At 40.6% G+C, this 14,385-nt stretch overlaps 1 protein-coding gene across 1 annotated transcript; it reads right to left on the bottom strand.

Annotated features, from left to right (window-relative positions):
* Positions 1–3,950: 3,950 nt before the first annotated feature.
* On the bottom strand, positions 3,951–13,505 carry cep126 (centrosomal protein 126). The gene is made up of 13 exons (XM_027012752.2): positions 13,352–13,505; positions 13,042–13,197; positions 12,485–12,604; positions 11,180–11,325; positions 10,831–10,942; positions 10,370–10,550; positions 7,078–9,064; positions 6,143–6,277; positions 5,760–5,884; positions 5,236–5,287; positions 4,747–4,914; positions 4,459–4,523; positions 3,951–4,362 (listed from the first exon to the last, which is right to left on the bottom strand). The coding sequence occupies exons 2-13, from the start codon at positions 13,071–13,073 to the stop codon at positions 4,264–4,266; spliced, it is 3,222 nt and encodes a 1,073-aa protein (XP_026868553.2). The 5' UTR covers positions 13,074–13,197; positions 13,352–13,505; the 3' UTR covers positions 3,951–4,263.
* Positions 13,506–14,385: the final 880 nt, after the last annotated feature.

Genomic DNA, 14,385 nt, shown 5'->3' with positions numbered 1-14,385 from the left:
TACAGTTAATTAATTCGTGATAAAGGTTTAGACAAACTCGCATCAAACAACAATAAACACAGATGCACTAAAAAAAATCAATAATTTTTCTGTCGTGCAACGGAAAACAGTTTCATTCGCTTCCCAGAATTGTTATGCAAATCATTCTTCCCGTTTCATTGAGAAATTATTTTGTCAAGATTCTGTCAGTGTACGCGTTCACTCCCCGAACCCTGAACGAGGTAGCGCTCATGAAGTCTCATGAATCCTCTGCGGGAACTGTACAAGCAATAAAGAACCTACTTGAAAAGTTGTTTTATACTTTCCCTCTTGTCCAGGGGATCTTCAGCGTCTTTATACTGACCCAGTAATTAAGCTAACTAAACTCAGCGTTTGATTTGATTGCGAAAGTTTCAAGATACAGTTTTGTGAATGACCCGTGTCCGTATTAAGACAGTGCGAATATATAACCCTTTATTATATGAAATGTGAACGACGTGCTACTCTAAGAAATATATAAATTCTTGTAAACAACAACAAAAAAAGTGAACCATCCGTAATTTTAACTGAAAATATATAAAAATGTGATGGAAACAACAAGAACAACAGAAGCCAATTAATTATCAGGTATGACAAATTGATGGCATTCAAACGTGCTTTCTTGGGGATGCAAGAGTGTGATTCTCGGATCAGTAATGAGCTCTAAACTTCCCGCGGCGACCATGGCCATATCTAAGCACTGCCCTGGGGGCTTAACGGTGACCAGCCCCAAGGGGACCACCCACTTTGTTGTTCTGCGGGTAACTCGATCATTTGGTCAACATGTCACAGAGGTTATTCTCTTAGCCTTATCTCCACAGCACCCCTCTTCTGGTGACAATGGCTCAACCCTACTTTCTGTTAAAGTTCAATGAGCTTTTGTTTCAGTGTTAAATCGATGTCGCATTGAATACAAATTAAGGTTTATTGCCGTATAGACGAAAATGGTATTATTATTACTTATTTTGTTGTTCTTATTGTTCTTTTTTCTTTCTTTTAAATTCATTTTAATTGCTATTGGGGTGGAGAAAAGCCCTTGGAAATTTAGGATACTTATTTCTTCTAATATATAAAAGGTACGAAAGTCGCATGAAATTATCTTTGCCCTTGTTGCACAGCCTAATATGTCTTGACGCGACCCCAGTCAAAACACTAGCTTATACTTCATTCAGAACTAGAGTGAAAGGACCTCCAAATCAGTGGCGTTAAACATTTTTTGCGCCCTCTACAGGTCGGTAGTTTCAAAAACAAACAAAATTAAAAACATTTTATTTTCTACAGCCAGCAATTGCTTAAAAGTTACTATTACATACAAATAAGACCTACCATGCAATTTCACATAAATATAAAATAAATACTTCAGATACAAGAGAGGGATAAATACTAGGCTAATAACAGTAAACTGGATAAAACTAACTATTATGATAACTATTCCTTCCATCAGTGCATAATAAAAGAGATTTTTGAATTCATGTTTAAAAAGTTAAGAATTGATGTATGAGTATGATCAGACACATTACACAGGGGCTTCATACATATACATAGAGGCTTATGTGTATTATTATTATTATTATTATTATTATTATTATTATTATTAATAATAATAATAATAATAATAATAATAATAATAATAAATGTTTATACAGAAACATTTTAAAGACAAGGATGACTGGATGCAGTTTGGAGTTTTTCTATAATTAACAGAAAGCTCTGTGATTGTCATTAATGTCATTAACATTTTTTTTTGTACTAATTACCTGGGTAAACAACAAACTCTACAATATTGTGGCCATCCAGGGCCTGGGTTACATTAAAAACTAACTTTATACTCTACGCTCTTTATCCTGCTATTTAAGCCTTCTTTTCTGTTAAGCTATTTTCACATATAAATTTTTCCCTTTTATATGCAACAGTTGTTTTTTCACATAAGTATGAAAATTGGCCACATTAGTGTCATATCACCTAATTATGTTTTCTGGTCATTACACTAGGGCTGGCAGCTGAAAAGGCCAGGTGTTAGCCCAAGGCAGGCTATGTCTAAGGTCATTATTTAGCCTAAGAGAGCAAATCCCACCTGAGGGACCTTGTTTTTGTGTAGATACTGTTTTCTGGGACTGCCAGCCATTAGATTAATGCCCATCACCTTACATAAATGCCTTAATTTCCCTCAAACGGATACTGTTTTTTTTTTTTTTTTTGGTTGATATTGTAGACACTTAAAGAGTATTTGCTGCAAGGAACCCGAAATATATAAAGGTCAATATGAGTTTGTTTAGCATATACACACACAATTGGACTTGTCACATTCATATCCTTATTATATTAATATGCAAAGCTTATATTATATTAGTTATATGATGGTATAGTGAGGATTTTTCAAATTTTGTTCAGAGGTTTTATCCTAAAACTGTTGGAAAAAGACTGAAAGGTCATGTTGAAACTCATAAATTCATAAAGACTGAAAGGTCTTGTTGAAACATGTGCATTCTTAAATCCCTGGGCTTTTTACATCACAAGAGGAAATCTTGTAAAATCTCTTTCTGCCAAAACAGACAGGACAATCTGGGTTTGAGACAACCCCTGACATATTGCAGGACCAAGGCACAATAAGCTGAAACCTGTTTAGCAGGTGTGTTCAATGGAAGACAGAGTAGTTTCATCACTTCTGAAAGAAGGCAAGTCAGTGCCAAACACTAATGCAGTGCATGGGTTTCCTCCCTCCTGTCGCAACAAGACAAGGCAGGCTGACCTGAGGCAAGACTAAAGCCTGCACAGGAAAGACGTGACAAATTAACAGAATTACACATACAGGCAAAACTTTAACTTTCCTTAACTTAAGGCAAGGTGAATTTGGCTTCTCCTTGTCTTTTGTTTTCTCTTTTTGCATGGTTAGTCATGTAGGCACTGCCAGTTATTATCCAGGTCGTTTAAAGAATCGAAAGAGTTATTCTCATTAACCCAGAAACATGGCCCATGGTTAAAATGACTAATTGAAAAACAAAAATTCTGACAGGGCTGAAAACTACTATGTTTACCCTGTAAAAGTAAAGCCTGACTTTTGGGAACACATGCAGAAGTTTATAGAAAGATTTCTCAGGGGCACACATATTCACCATATTCACTTCTTCCAGATTAAGGACTAGGTAGTTATTTAACAATTCTTAGTTGCTCTTTTTTATAAATTATTATTCAAACACAGACCATATTCTAGTTTTCAGACACCCTTTTAGACATTGCATTGTGTGTGTGTGTGTGTGTGTGTGTGTGTACTACTTTAGATTCTTTGTTAAGGTTGACTGTACACACACTTGCAGGCAAGCATATCAGTTCAGATGCTGTGAAGTCATATGAAAAATTACATGTGAAAATGTTCAGAGCCAAAATATTTTTACCAGGTACTGAGGTTAAAGATTAGGTTAGGATCAAGGGTAAGTACAGTATATTGTTTCACTGTGGTAATATGTGGTTGACTGAAATCCCTGTAAAGATAATATGAGTGTGTGAGAGTAAATGACTGCCAAGTGAGTAATAATTCCAGCAGTACGTTGCAGACTGACTCCACTGGCTCTACAGGGTCAGGGTCCCTCCCTCTTTAGTTTACACAACCACTTCACTGTCGTGTGACATAAATGAAGACAGACAGTTATACACTCCCAGAAAACCTGTTGTGATTAGATCAGCATATAATCAACATGTGTAAAGAGCCCAATTTTCCAGAATGTCATGATGATGAAATGAAAAAAATAATTACTTTTTACAAATGTTTTTTCTTTCCATTATTACATTATACAGCATAAGCAAAAGTACATCAATATACAACTCTGATGTTGTGTTACAGTGCACTATATATATATATATATATATATATATATATATATATATATATATATATATATATATATATATATATATATAAACAAATACTGAAAATAAATGACCTCAAAATACAAAAATAAGATTTGTACTAACTAGGGAGCAAACCACACATGAAATTATCTTCATTAATCTCAAGCAAATGTAAATATTGTTTTTAATATGGTCTATATGGCTGTTATTTTACAGCAGCCTAGTTATAAATTTCAATCTAAACAAAAGTCTACAAAGACAATCGATTCAAAAACTATCCTGCCCAGCAATACTGCCTGCCTGTTTGATTTGGTGTAAGTTAAAATGATAAAGTGCTTGTGAGGAAGGGGCAGGCCACCAGCAGCAGGCAGAGAGAGAGGTGCATTCTGGGAGCTGAAGTCAGTAGCGTCTGTGAGTGCGGGAGCGGCTGTCGGCTGAGCCCACATGGTATCGGTGCAGGGTAACACCCAAAGCCTCACTTGGCTGGGGCGACTGGTTCTGCCAGGAGTCACAGAGACAATGCGAGAGGGTTGAGAGTAAGGATGGCATCTCCTGTCAGGCCAGTGGGAAGGCGAGCATGGTAAGGGTACTCACATATGCAGGGTCCAGGGCAAAGACACCCTTGAGTGCAGCGTTACACATAGCCACATCCTGCACATCTGTTCATTACAAAGAAAACCTCCATCATTTCTAAACTGGTCACATTAATGGCTGCACCTCTGAACTTTTATTGCTATTGTAATTAACTTGATGAATAGCCTTTTTAAAAAATCATCTAAGCTACACATGATGTACAGACAAATGCACATCCAGTGTATTTTTAACTCGAAAGCTGTCCTGCCCAGCCCTACTAATGTGATGGTGAGAGAGGGTGACACTTACTGTGCAGGCGCTCGTTCAGCCTGTCGAGGGACTGCAGGAGCTTCTGCTCCTCCAGTGAGAGGGCACTGAGGCCGAACGCCTGGCCTCGCTTCTGCTGAACCAAGCCGGCCCTCTGGGATTGAGCCACGTCCAGGGCCGCCTGCCCATCGCTCTCCATTACTACTGGGCCTATCAGAGAGGTGGGGAGGCAGAGAAGAAGGAAACCAGGAGGTAAACCCCATGATAGTGCATGATGTAGAGTGTAAAGACCCTATTTATAAGAGTTCTGCAAAGAAACAAAAAAAAGCGAAGCTGATCATTGTTTTAAATATATGGTTTTAATACTGGGGATTATTAATATGCTGTTATTAGATACAACAGCATGGTCAGAATGCTTTTCAATCACCAGATTATGGGGCTTGAACTAACTAAAGATATATTTTATATTGCTCATTGTTATCTATCTGCACTGTGTACTGTATATTAAGAATTCATAGTAACAAACAATACCTTCATCATGCACTATCTGGTCAGTCTTGTATCCACTTATTGGCACTATAGCCTGTAGGACCAAAAGTATTCATGAGAACTTAAAAGCAACAGTCACAAACATTACATGAAGTTTTTAATCCAAATGTACAACCCCGTACAAATATCATGGATTATAATCCACTTGACCAGAGGTTCCTTGTCTTGAAGGGCCCCTGAGCCAGCCCATATTTTTTCTATGACAGCACACCAGAATCACCTTAATACTAAATGAATAGCTTTAGACTCAACCTACACACCCTGATTACCTGAACAGCTAGAGCATATTAAAATGTGCACTGGATTGGGAATCCCTGCCATTGTAAATGAGGCTGTCTTGGTGAGGGGCAATGTTGGAGCTGGAAGAACTCAGCTCTCCCTGTTAGGGTAGTGTATATATATATATATATATATATATATATATATATATATGTATATATGTGTGTGTGTGTGTGTGTGTGTGTGTGTGTGTGTGTGTGTGTGTGTGTGTGTGTGTGTGTGCGTACCTGATAAAAAAAACGAGACTTGCACCTGTCCCCTGGTGCTGCAGCTTGGCTCCTGCCATGATCAATATGTGTTCTGCTCTTTACCATAGTATTCTCCACAGTAGGTCTCCTCACTGGAGTCCTCGCTGGTTGGCAGGATGCAAGAATGGAAACAACACTATAATTAGGCATTCATCAGAACATGAAAAGACCCTTTCACTGCTCGAGGCCAATCTTCCTCCAATTCCTAGGATAAGATACCTACTTATATAAACCTACCTATTTAAACCTACTGTGCAGTGCAAAGTTAGCAATGTAAATTCTAAATGATCATTTTACAATTAATAAACAGGTTTTTGGGATGTTTTTGATTAAGTTACTGGTTTGAACCTTTGGCTACTTACTGTTGGAAGGGGTGAGAAAAATGCCCCCCATTCTTGTGACTGCTTTGATGCCACTGACAGCAACATGGGACAAATTGGCACGGGCTTGAGCAGAAGCAGACAACGGGCCATTAGTCAGGAAGCTTCGAGGCTCACCTAGGTTGATTTCAAAAGAAGGACAGAAAGAGGCAGAGAGGGAGAGATAGATAAAGAGAGAGAAGGAGAGATAAAGAGAGACAGAGAGGGAAAAGAAATGATAGTTTAAAGGAAAGGCCTCAAAAAACCCTTCTCATTTGCTATATCTTTTGAATGCTCTGTTATAATTCAGAAGTTCTTGAAGCCTAATATAACAATATAAAGAGACCCTACATGAATAATGCTCCCACTATTATATGGATCCATTTAGCAGAGCAGTAATCCCATAAGTAGTGCAATGTTGTACATGAGGCCAAAGCAAACAGGCCCTACTGATTCAACCAAAAATAACCTTTTCCAAAGACTACAAAAATACCCCCGAAGAATCTTGAGCAAAGTTTCTGAACCTGCTAATGCACAAAGAGAGCTCAGTTCTTTCAAGGGTCTCATGTCTGACTATATGAAAGCTGTTAGTCTTATTATATTCCTGGAATGTACAATATCTGCAATGGAAAGAAGATGGATTTTGTTCCAACAGCAGGTGAACATGCGGAACACTGCTGTCTGAGTGTGTTCAGTATCGGTAGACTGAAACCTTCAAGTATGTAAAAAGCCTGTACATCTAGCTCAGTGCATGCTTTCATTTTTAGCCAATCACTTTTCAGGGTTTCTGAAGAATCGCAACTTAAAGAAACAGTCACGCAGTAAGTGGATGAGCTGGAATAGTAACACACCACAATCTGTCACATTTGACAATGGTAGTTCTAAGACTGACCTAAATAAACATGCCTGTGTTGTGAGGCAGGTTGGGGCTGTATTACCATCTTTGCTGGCTAAAGCACTACGAACTCCATGCCACAGCAGTGAGATCTCCTCATCTGTTGGTGTGCGATCCAAGCAGATGCCGTTCTTCTCACATGGGGGCCCACTCTTGGCGCCTCCTACCTCGGTGTTCGACTGGAAGAGGGCATAGACGCCTTTGGCCACTGTCTCGTATGTGTAGGCATAGGAGGGTTGTGCTGGGGAAAATGGACTGGCCTCCTCTGTTTGGAGGACATGTCGCAGAGGTAGAGGCTGACTGTCTAGACTGTTCTTACAAGCAGCCTCCTCTGACACCAGCCCCGGTTTGCCAGTGGGGCAGTCTTCATTGTAAGCTGTCCTGGTGATGTTTAAGAGGGCCTTGTTTGAGCCATCCTCCACCACCTCAGATCGAGGAGGGGGTCGAGGCACCATGGTCACCCCCTGGGTTGCGATCACGTGTTGTGCCTCGCTAGTGGACTGTGGCCTGATTATGGTGCCCCTCCTGGCCCGAGAAGAAACGTGGCCTGAGCGCACCCTCCGGATAACTCGGGGTGCAGCCACATGAGGAGCTGCTCTCTTGGGCCTGGACTCCTCTCGCACCTGCTGCCTTCCCTCCTGGTATCCACCATCTGCCCAGGCCTGCCTGGTGCTGTCTGGTCCAGTGGAAGTCATACTGGTCTTTGGTATGGCTGTGGGTACGTTTAGATAGGCTGAGCGGTATGGTCCCTGCAGGTGATCTGGTAAAGGCTGTTGAGGTGGACGATTTAGTTGATTTTTAGTTGCTGGAGGCTTGCTTCCGACTCCTCCCTCATCCTCTTCCTCATTGCCGTTCACCTCGTCAAACCAGCGCAGTTTCTTCTTCATTCCCTCGTTGCTGTCTGGCTCTCGGACCTTCGCCCTGGCAAGCTCCATGCTGTCTCTGATAGACATGGCTACTTGTCTGGTGAAAACGAAATGCTCTGGCCTATGAGAGAGTTTGACATTTCTTGTCACATACTTGGACTGCTTCTTAAGAATCCCTTTGAGGAAGCGCACGTCACCACTTCGGCGGGTTGGGGGGCTGGCCACAGACTTTGCTGACATCCACTCTGGCTCTTCTGTGGTACTGGAAGACTTGGGAATAGCAGCCTCTCTCACTCGCACATCAGTGCATTCATCAATTGGAACCAAAGGATCTCCTCTTTTACACCTCTCCACATAGCTCTCGAGTCTGGCTTCTCTCTTGGAAATGATGCCATCTCCATCTGTTTCACTCCTATGGGACTGGAAAGAACCATCCATTGCTGCTTTCAGTAAGGCTGGGTTCCCAACACTTGGAGCATTTAGACTGGCAGCAGTGCCAGAAGAGACACAGAATAAATCCTCTCCCTTTCCATATCTGCAGGCAGCATCCGTCACCGGTGGATGTTTCGCATGTTTCCCCTCCGGTGCTTTCATCGGGATGGAAGAGTTTGACTCCTGAATCAGCCTGGAGAATTCCAGAGGTGTTGTATCTGGTGCGGTCTGTGTTTTGCAGGGGGTAACTACAGAGCCTTTGTCTCTTTCAGTATTCCCTTGAACAGCCCAGCCATAAGAGGAAGTCATATGTCCTGCGTTAGCACCCGAGTCCTGCTGACGGCTGGGAGTAGCCTGCGTGTAGGGGCCCTGGGACTGCCCCGCCAGGCTGCACTGCTCCACTGCATGTGTGAGATCCTGGACGCTCTGCTCTTCACCCGATGACTCATCATCTCTAAGCACAGGCGATAGTGGCCTAGAACAGGGGATGCCCTGCTGACTTAACACCTCCTCCAGGAACCTCCTTGGTGGATTGTTGGATGATGGACAGTTGAGCCGCCCCTGGGGTGATGAGGGTCTCTTGGCATCCTGGACCTCCAGCAGTCCCAGAGAGGAGCTAGGGCAGCAGGTGGGGTTGTCACCATGGACCTTATGGAGAAGCTCTGGGGCAGGCTCCAGGCTATCCAGGCTAGAAAGGCTTTCTGTACAGCTAAAGACAGCATCATTATGCTCCTGAAATCAAGGCAACAGGACAATAAACTACTTAGTTTAATTGATGATAGTAATATATGTGACTGAGCACATATTACATTTAAAATTGCAGAATGCCATTAAATATCACAGTTGTGCTACATGCATGACCAAAAAAACATGAGGAAAAGCAGTCATATCTATTAGATTTTCACAAAAGTAATGTGGGAAGGAAAGCTGAAAGCTGATTTTTTAAAAACACTGGGCACAATACTATGAATTATAGCCATATTACCATAAATAAAACAGGTCTATGGTGTAAGTAGTTATTAGACTTGGGATGGGAAAACAGCAGGTAGGTGGATCTTAATATGGGATTTTCCAGGATTCCCACCGGTTGGTTTTCAAGGGAATAATATTTATAATTGTCCACCAATAAATTCCATAAGGATAACTAGGTTGAGAATAGAAGATACACAATTTCATAGTTGTTTTGCCTCCTCAGTTCCAAGTAGGGTTGTAGAAGCCCTGTCCTGGTCTGTTTGGATTTACAGGATTATGTACTAGCCTCCATTCAGCATAGGTAGCATTCGAGTTTGAGAGAGTATGTGTGAGTGAGAATTTTTTTTTGTACATGTGTGAGTGTGAATGAGAGGGTGTGGGTGTGTGTGTGAGTGTGTGAGAGAGGGTGTGGGTAGGTGTGTGAGTGTGTGGTTGTGTGTGTGACCTAGTGAGTCAACTAATTTCAGAATGTTCCTAATACAAACCAATACAAACTCACTCCAGTGTCCTCTTAACACTAAACCACACACCCTGAACACACACCCATATACTTCCCATCAAACACCCACACAATTCATGAGTGGAAGTGCTATACTGTGAGATACTGGAACTGGAGCGCTGCGATCAATGTCACAAGGCCGAAGGCCATGAGACAACAGATTCATTACTAATATTTATTATTAGATTATGCATCAGTGTTAGTGTCAAACTTGTTTCTTTTTTTCAGTTATTTTTACCATGGTTGTTACATCTGGCCATTTCTGGGTTACAGGTGGATAAGATAAAACAATAAGAGATTAAAAGGGAGGGGTGCATCTTACAAAAATGTGGTCAGTGTGCCAGTATCAGGAGATACTAAACTATTAGAATACCTCTCAGCTAATCTTAATGCACAAATCTGTACAAATGTGGAATAGTGAAAAATTATATTTTCAAGAAATTCAAATTTTCACTTCTGAAAGTTCAAGATTAGGTCAGATAATGTAAAAATATTTAAAATCACCAGAAAATCAAACAGGCACACTGAAATTGTTCTGTGCTGTGCAACAGTAGTTAAAAGCTGACCTGTAGACGGGCCTGTTCAGAGTCCTCCACTGGAAGCTCGGCCTCCTGCAGCTGGCTGGTCCTAAAGTCACCTGAGTTTCTCTCCTGCACGAGCTTGACATAGGTTTCAGCCGCAGAATGCGCTCGAAGGTTGCGAGAGCCACTAGAGCCCCCTGGTGGCTTCGCTGAGGAAGTGCCACTCCTATGCAAAACGACAGCATGACTAGGAAGTGAGAATTGTTTCTCACCTTGTAGTGTGAGAAACATAACAGGGAAAGAACTTTGCATTGGGCAGATTCACTGTCAGGCAAACAAAAGATATTTGTTTACAAAAATATATATATAAAAAGTAGCACAACAACAAGCAGTTTGATATGTTTGAAAGACAAAATTAGCAGAATAAACAGAAAATCTGACATAGATTGAATGAAAAGTTCATTATTTGTAGTAGCTGCATTGATATGAATGGTAAAGTTGCCCACCTGCTAAGGTTGGAGGCACTAGATAAGAATGAAGACTGATAAGCATATGAGCCCAAGGCCCCGTGAATATGACTGAGTGCTTCATCCAAGTTGACTGCTGCTTTACTAGAGGCTATGGCACAAAGAAATTCATTAATGTTAAACACCCATGATTTATAATGATAATAATTCTATTTATAAGTATATACAATGGCTCAGTTACTCTAGTTACAGTTCCAACAATCCAAGCTATAAAAGTCAACAAAGAGTATAGTTCATTCTGACAAAGGGGTCAGGGTAGGCTAGGATGGGCTAGGATAGGGTCAGGGTGGGCTGGGGTGGGCCAGCCTTGATGGTATGATGAGCTGACCTGGTCTCCTCTTCTGTGAAGGTGGGAGGTGTGCTCTTTGAAACCGCTCTGTGTCCTCCAGTAATCTCTGCTTGCGCTGCTGCAAAATATTCTCCCGCAGTAACTGCTCCTGGACATCCCACTGCCTTCTCCTCTCTTCCAGAGCCCTGAGTGAGAGAGAGAGAGAGAGAGAGAGAGAGAGAGAGAGAGAGAGAGAGAGAGAGAGAGAGAGAGAGAGAGAGAAAGAGTGACTGACAAAGATGGAGAGTGAGAAAAAGACAGGAAGAGAGATTACCAGACAAAAGGAATATTAAAGTAAAAGCATCTAAATATGAAATGAGGGGATAAGGCAAATGAAAGCTTGATTCCACTGGCAATATCATCTCATTGTGTGAGCTGTCATTGTGTTAGTGGAGCTGAGAGAAACTGAAGCACTCTCAAAGATGCCATTTCAATAGAAATAATTTGGTAATGGAAACACCAGTTTACAAATGCCAAGCCTATAACAGACACAAAGCAATACATGCAAACTTGGTCTTATGTGTAAAGACCATACAGTAGTATGAAACCAAAAGTAATAGGAATATATCTAGTAGGATTTACTGTAATGTTCATTCCAAAGACCAGAGGAGTACAGCTCAGCTACTGCTGTAGTGTACACACACAAAGACATTAATTGGCTTTTGCACACCTGCAGCCTCATCCTTAAGGAACTGCTGTCTCATACCAGAATTAGTGTCTTATAAAATTAACAGGATTTATGCTTCAAAGTGGTTTGTTCTTTTAAGAGCAGGGCTCGTGTGCATGCCTAACCCACTCACTGATGCCTATTATAAGTTACTTTAGTCTTAGTCATTAGATGATTAGGAGATCTATTTCAAGAGAGCAAATCCTAGATGACAACTAAAGTGTTGAGTAACAGTATCTGTGGCTGGAGCGCTAGGTTGTCTTTCATTGACTTTGGGGGTAGTCACTGGGTCAGAAACCTAAGATGCTGGTGGAGAGTAAGCTGTAGGTCACTTCCAACAACAGCATCAAGGCACTACTTTTACCCTGCCTGGCTGGTAGTCACATGCTAACTGTGCATTTACCATTATTAATGCTTATTCTTTATGCATGTATGTGTGTATAGATTTATTTATTTCCATTCACTTATTTTGTTCACTTATGCTAGATTTGTTTCTGAGTCATGCACTTATAGTTGGTCTAGATTTTAATATAAAGGTCTGATAACAATCAGATAGCAGTTCTCTAATTCTAATTGTATCTCTAATTCCCCTATGCATGGGCAACACAGTAAACCATGTATGTGATGCATGATCTCACTTTCTGCGTCGATTTGTTTCCAAGGAGAATTTGCGGGCACGAGCACGACAAGACTTCTGTTCCTGAAACAGTAATTCGTTGTCATCCTCAACCTCCCCATCCACACCGGACCTAATGCTTCTAATGTGATGCCAGGTTAAGAAAGTGTGCTCTGGAGAATTTGAAAAGAGCAATTTTAAAATAGGCCATCATTTACAGGTAGCCTAATTTTAAAAGAACAAGAATAAAGCATGAAAAGAATGACCACAAAACATTTAATGGTTGTTACAGGATTCATCCCTCATATTGATAAAACATAGGCCAGGTCTACCATTATAGTTTTATATAACTCTTAACCTACAGCTATATCACAGCTAAGACGTAATCTACCTTACCTCATGATTAGTAAAATTGTCAAGTTAACAAAGTAGCTACCTAGCTAATTAAAATAGCTGGATTCTCATTCCTTTTTATGTAGCCTGCTACACACAGAAGTTAAAAAACTCCCATATATCTAGAATGACACTGTTTCAGGGAATGCCATACATAAAACAACGATAAAGCGTCAAAAAGGATACGAATAGAAGAGAGGTTCTTTCAGGACTTGCATCCCGAATGGTAGGATGGCAAGCCGGTGAGCTTCCTTAGCTTTCGGGTTTCAACATCCTTGTCCTCATCCAAACAAGACAAGTCGCGTCATGGTGATGTTGGAGGTCCAGACCCGGACGGGATAGCTGAAAAATCATTTCGTTTTACTACTGTTAAAGAGGCAGGACTGGCACTAAGGTACATCATCTGGGTCGGGTTGCCAATAACAGCTAGCTAGCTGTTATGTCATGGTAGCTAGCTAGCTATCCGGCGGACAGGAGGTCGAGCTGGCTAGCTCACCTGCATCCGAGCCCTTACGTTCGCAGGCTATACTTTATACTTCATAAATATCTCCAGCAGTAAGCGGTTGCTTTTTTAGTTGGCGTTGCACAAGTCTTCGTTTCAGGACTCTGCCAACACTATTAATAACTGTTAATTACTTAGCTAAAACCTTAGCAAAAAATGTAGACCTTCAACAGTTTGTCATATTGGCAACCACAGACGCGCTTCCTTGACAACGGAAACAAAAAACAAAGTCGAATGGGGGCGCTGCAGCGCCGAAGCTACTTGGGGCGCGGGAGTGATAAATCAACCTTGGCACAGAGACATTCCGACTCGAAGAAAGTCACTGAAACTGTGAAAAATATTTGTTTGATATATGATAAGAAATACTACACATGCATACTGTATTAACACAATAAATAAAACGTTATCAAAAGTAAGTTTGGTTATAGCATGTATATAGATGTAATGTTGATGTAAGAGAAATACTAGTCAGGTACTAAGCCTACTTGGGCTTGGAAAATAAAACAGGTTATTAGTTAATGTGATCCCTTTTCTTTGCTGTATACAATGTTCAAGAATATTTTAATTCTACCCTAAAGATACGAGCTTCTATGGTGTATGGTAATGCATATTCCAGAATGCATGTTAGTGTAAAAGAAGAAGAAAGTGACATGATCTTAGCATGTTTTGTAATAATAATAATAATAATAATAATAATAATAATAATAATAATAATTAGAAAGGCAATAAATAAAAGGATGTTTGGCTGTTTTAATGTTGATAATAAATACGGTTATATGATGTTAAATGCTGTTTACATTTAAAATGAAATGTAATTTACAGTTGAGGCTGATGCATTATTTAGCTGTTGTGTTAGTTGTGGGTTGAAAGCTGAAGGCTGATAAGATAGTTGTTGAGGAGTATTTTGCTGTGGGGGTAATTTTGGTTCAGGGCTAATTGCCTGCAAGGGAGTTGTGTTTGAGGAGTATTTGAGATAGTTTGGGTTGAAGGTTATTTGGCTGTGGGGAGTCAATTTGATTGAGGTGTAT

The sequence above is a fragment of the Electrophorus electricus genome, chromosome 4 (assembly GCF_013358815.1).
Source record: "Electrophorus electricus isolate fEleEle1 chromosome 4, fEleEle1.pri, whole genome shotgun sequence".
In the NCBI taxonomy this organism is placed as follows: domain Eukaryota; kingdom Metazoa; phylum Chordata; class Actinopteri; order Gymnotiformes; family Gymnotidae; genus Electrophorus; species Electrophorus electricus.
This window is presented reverse-complemented; position numbering and strand designations above follow the sequence as displayed.

What these genes read in the sequence shown, in the direction of transcription:
- cep126 (XM_027012752.2), bottom strand. Translation starts at nt 13,073, where the DNA reads ATGCAAGTCCTGAAAGAACCTCTCTTCTATTC. An exon ending in AAAGAACCTCTCTTCTATTC is followed by an intron (nt 12,605 to 13,041) that starts GTATCCTTTTTG and finishes GCATCACATTAG; the next exon opens with AAGCATTAGGTCCGGTGTGG. An exon ending in GCTGAACGAGCGCCTGCACA is followed by an intron (nt 4,524 to 4,746) that starts GTAAGTGTCACC and finishes TGTAATGAACAG; the next exon opens with ATGTGCAGGATGTGGCTATG.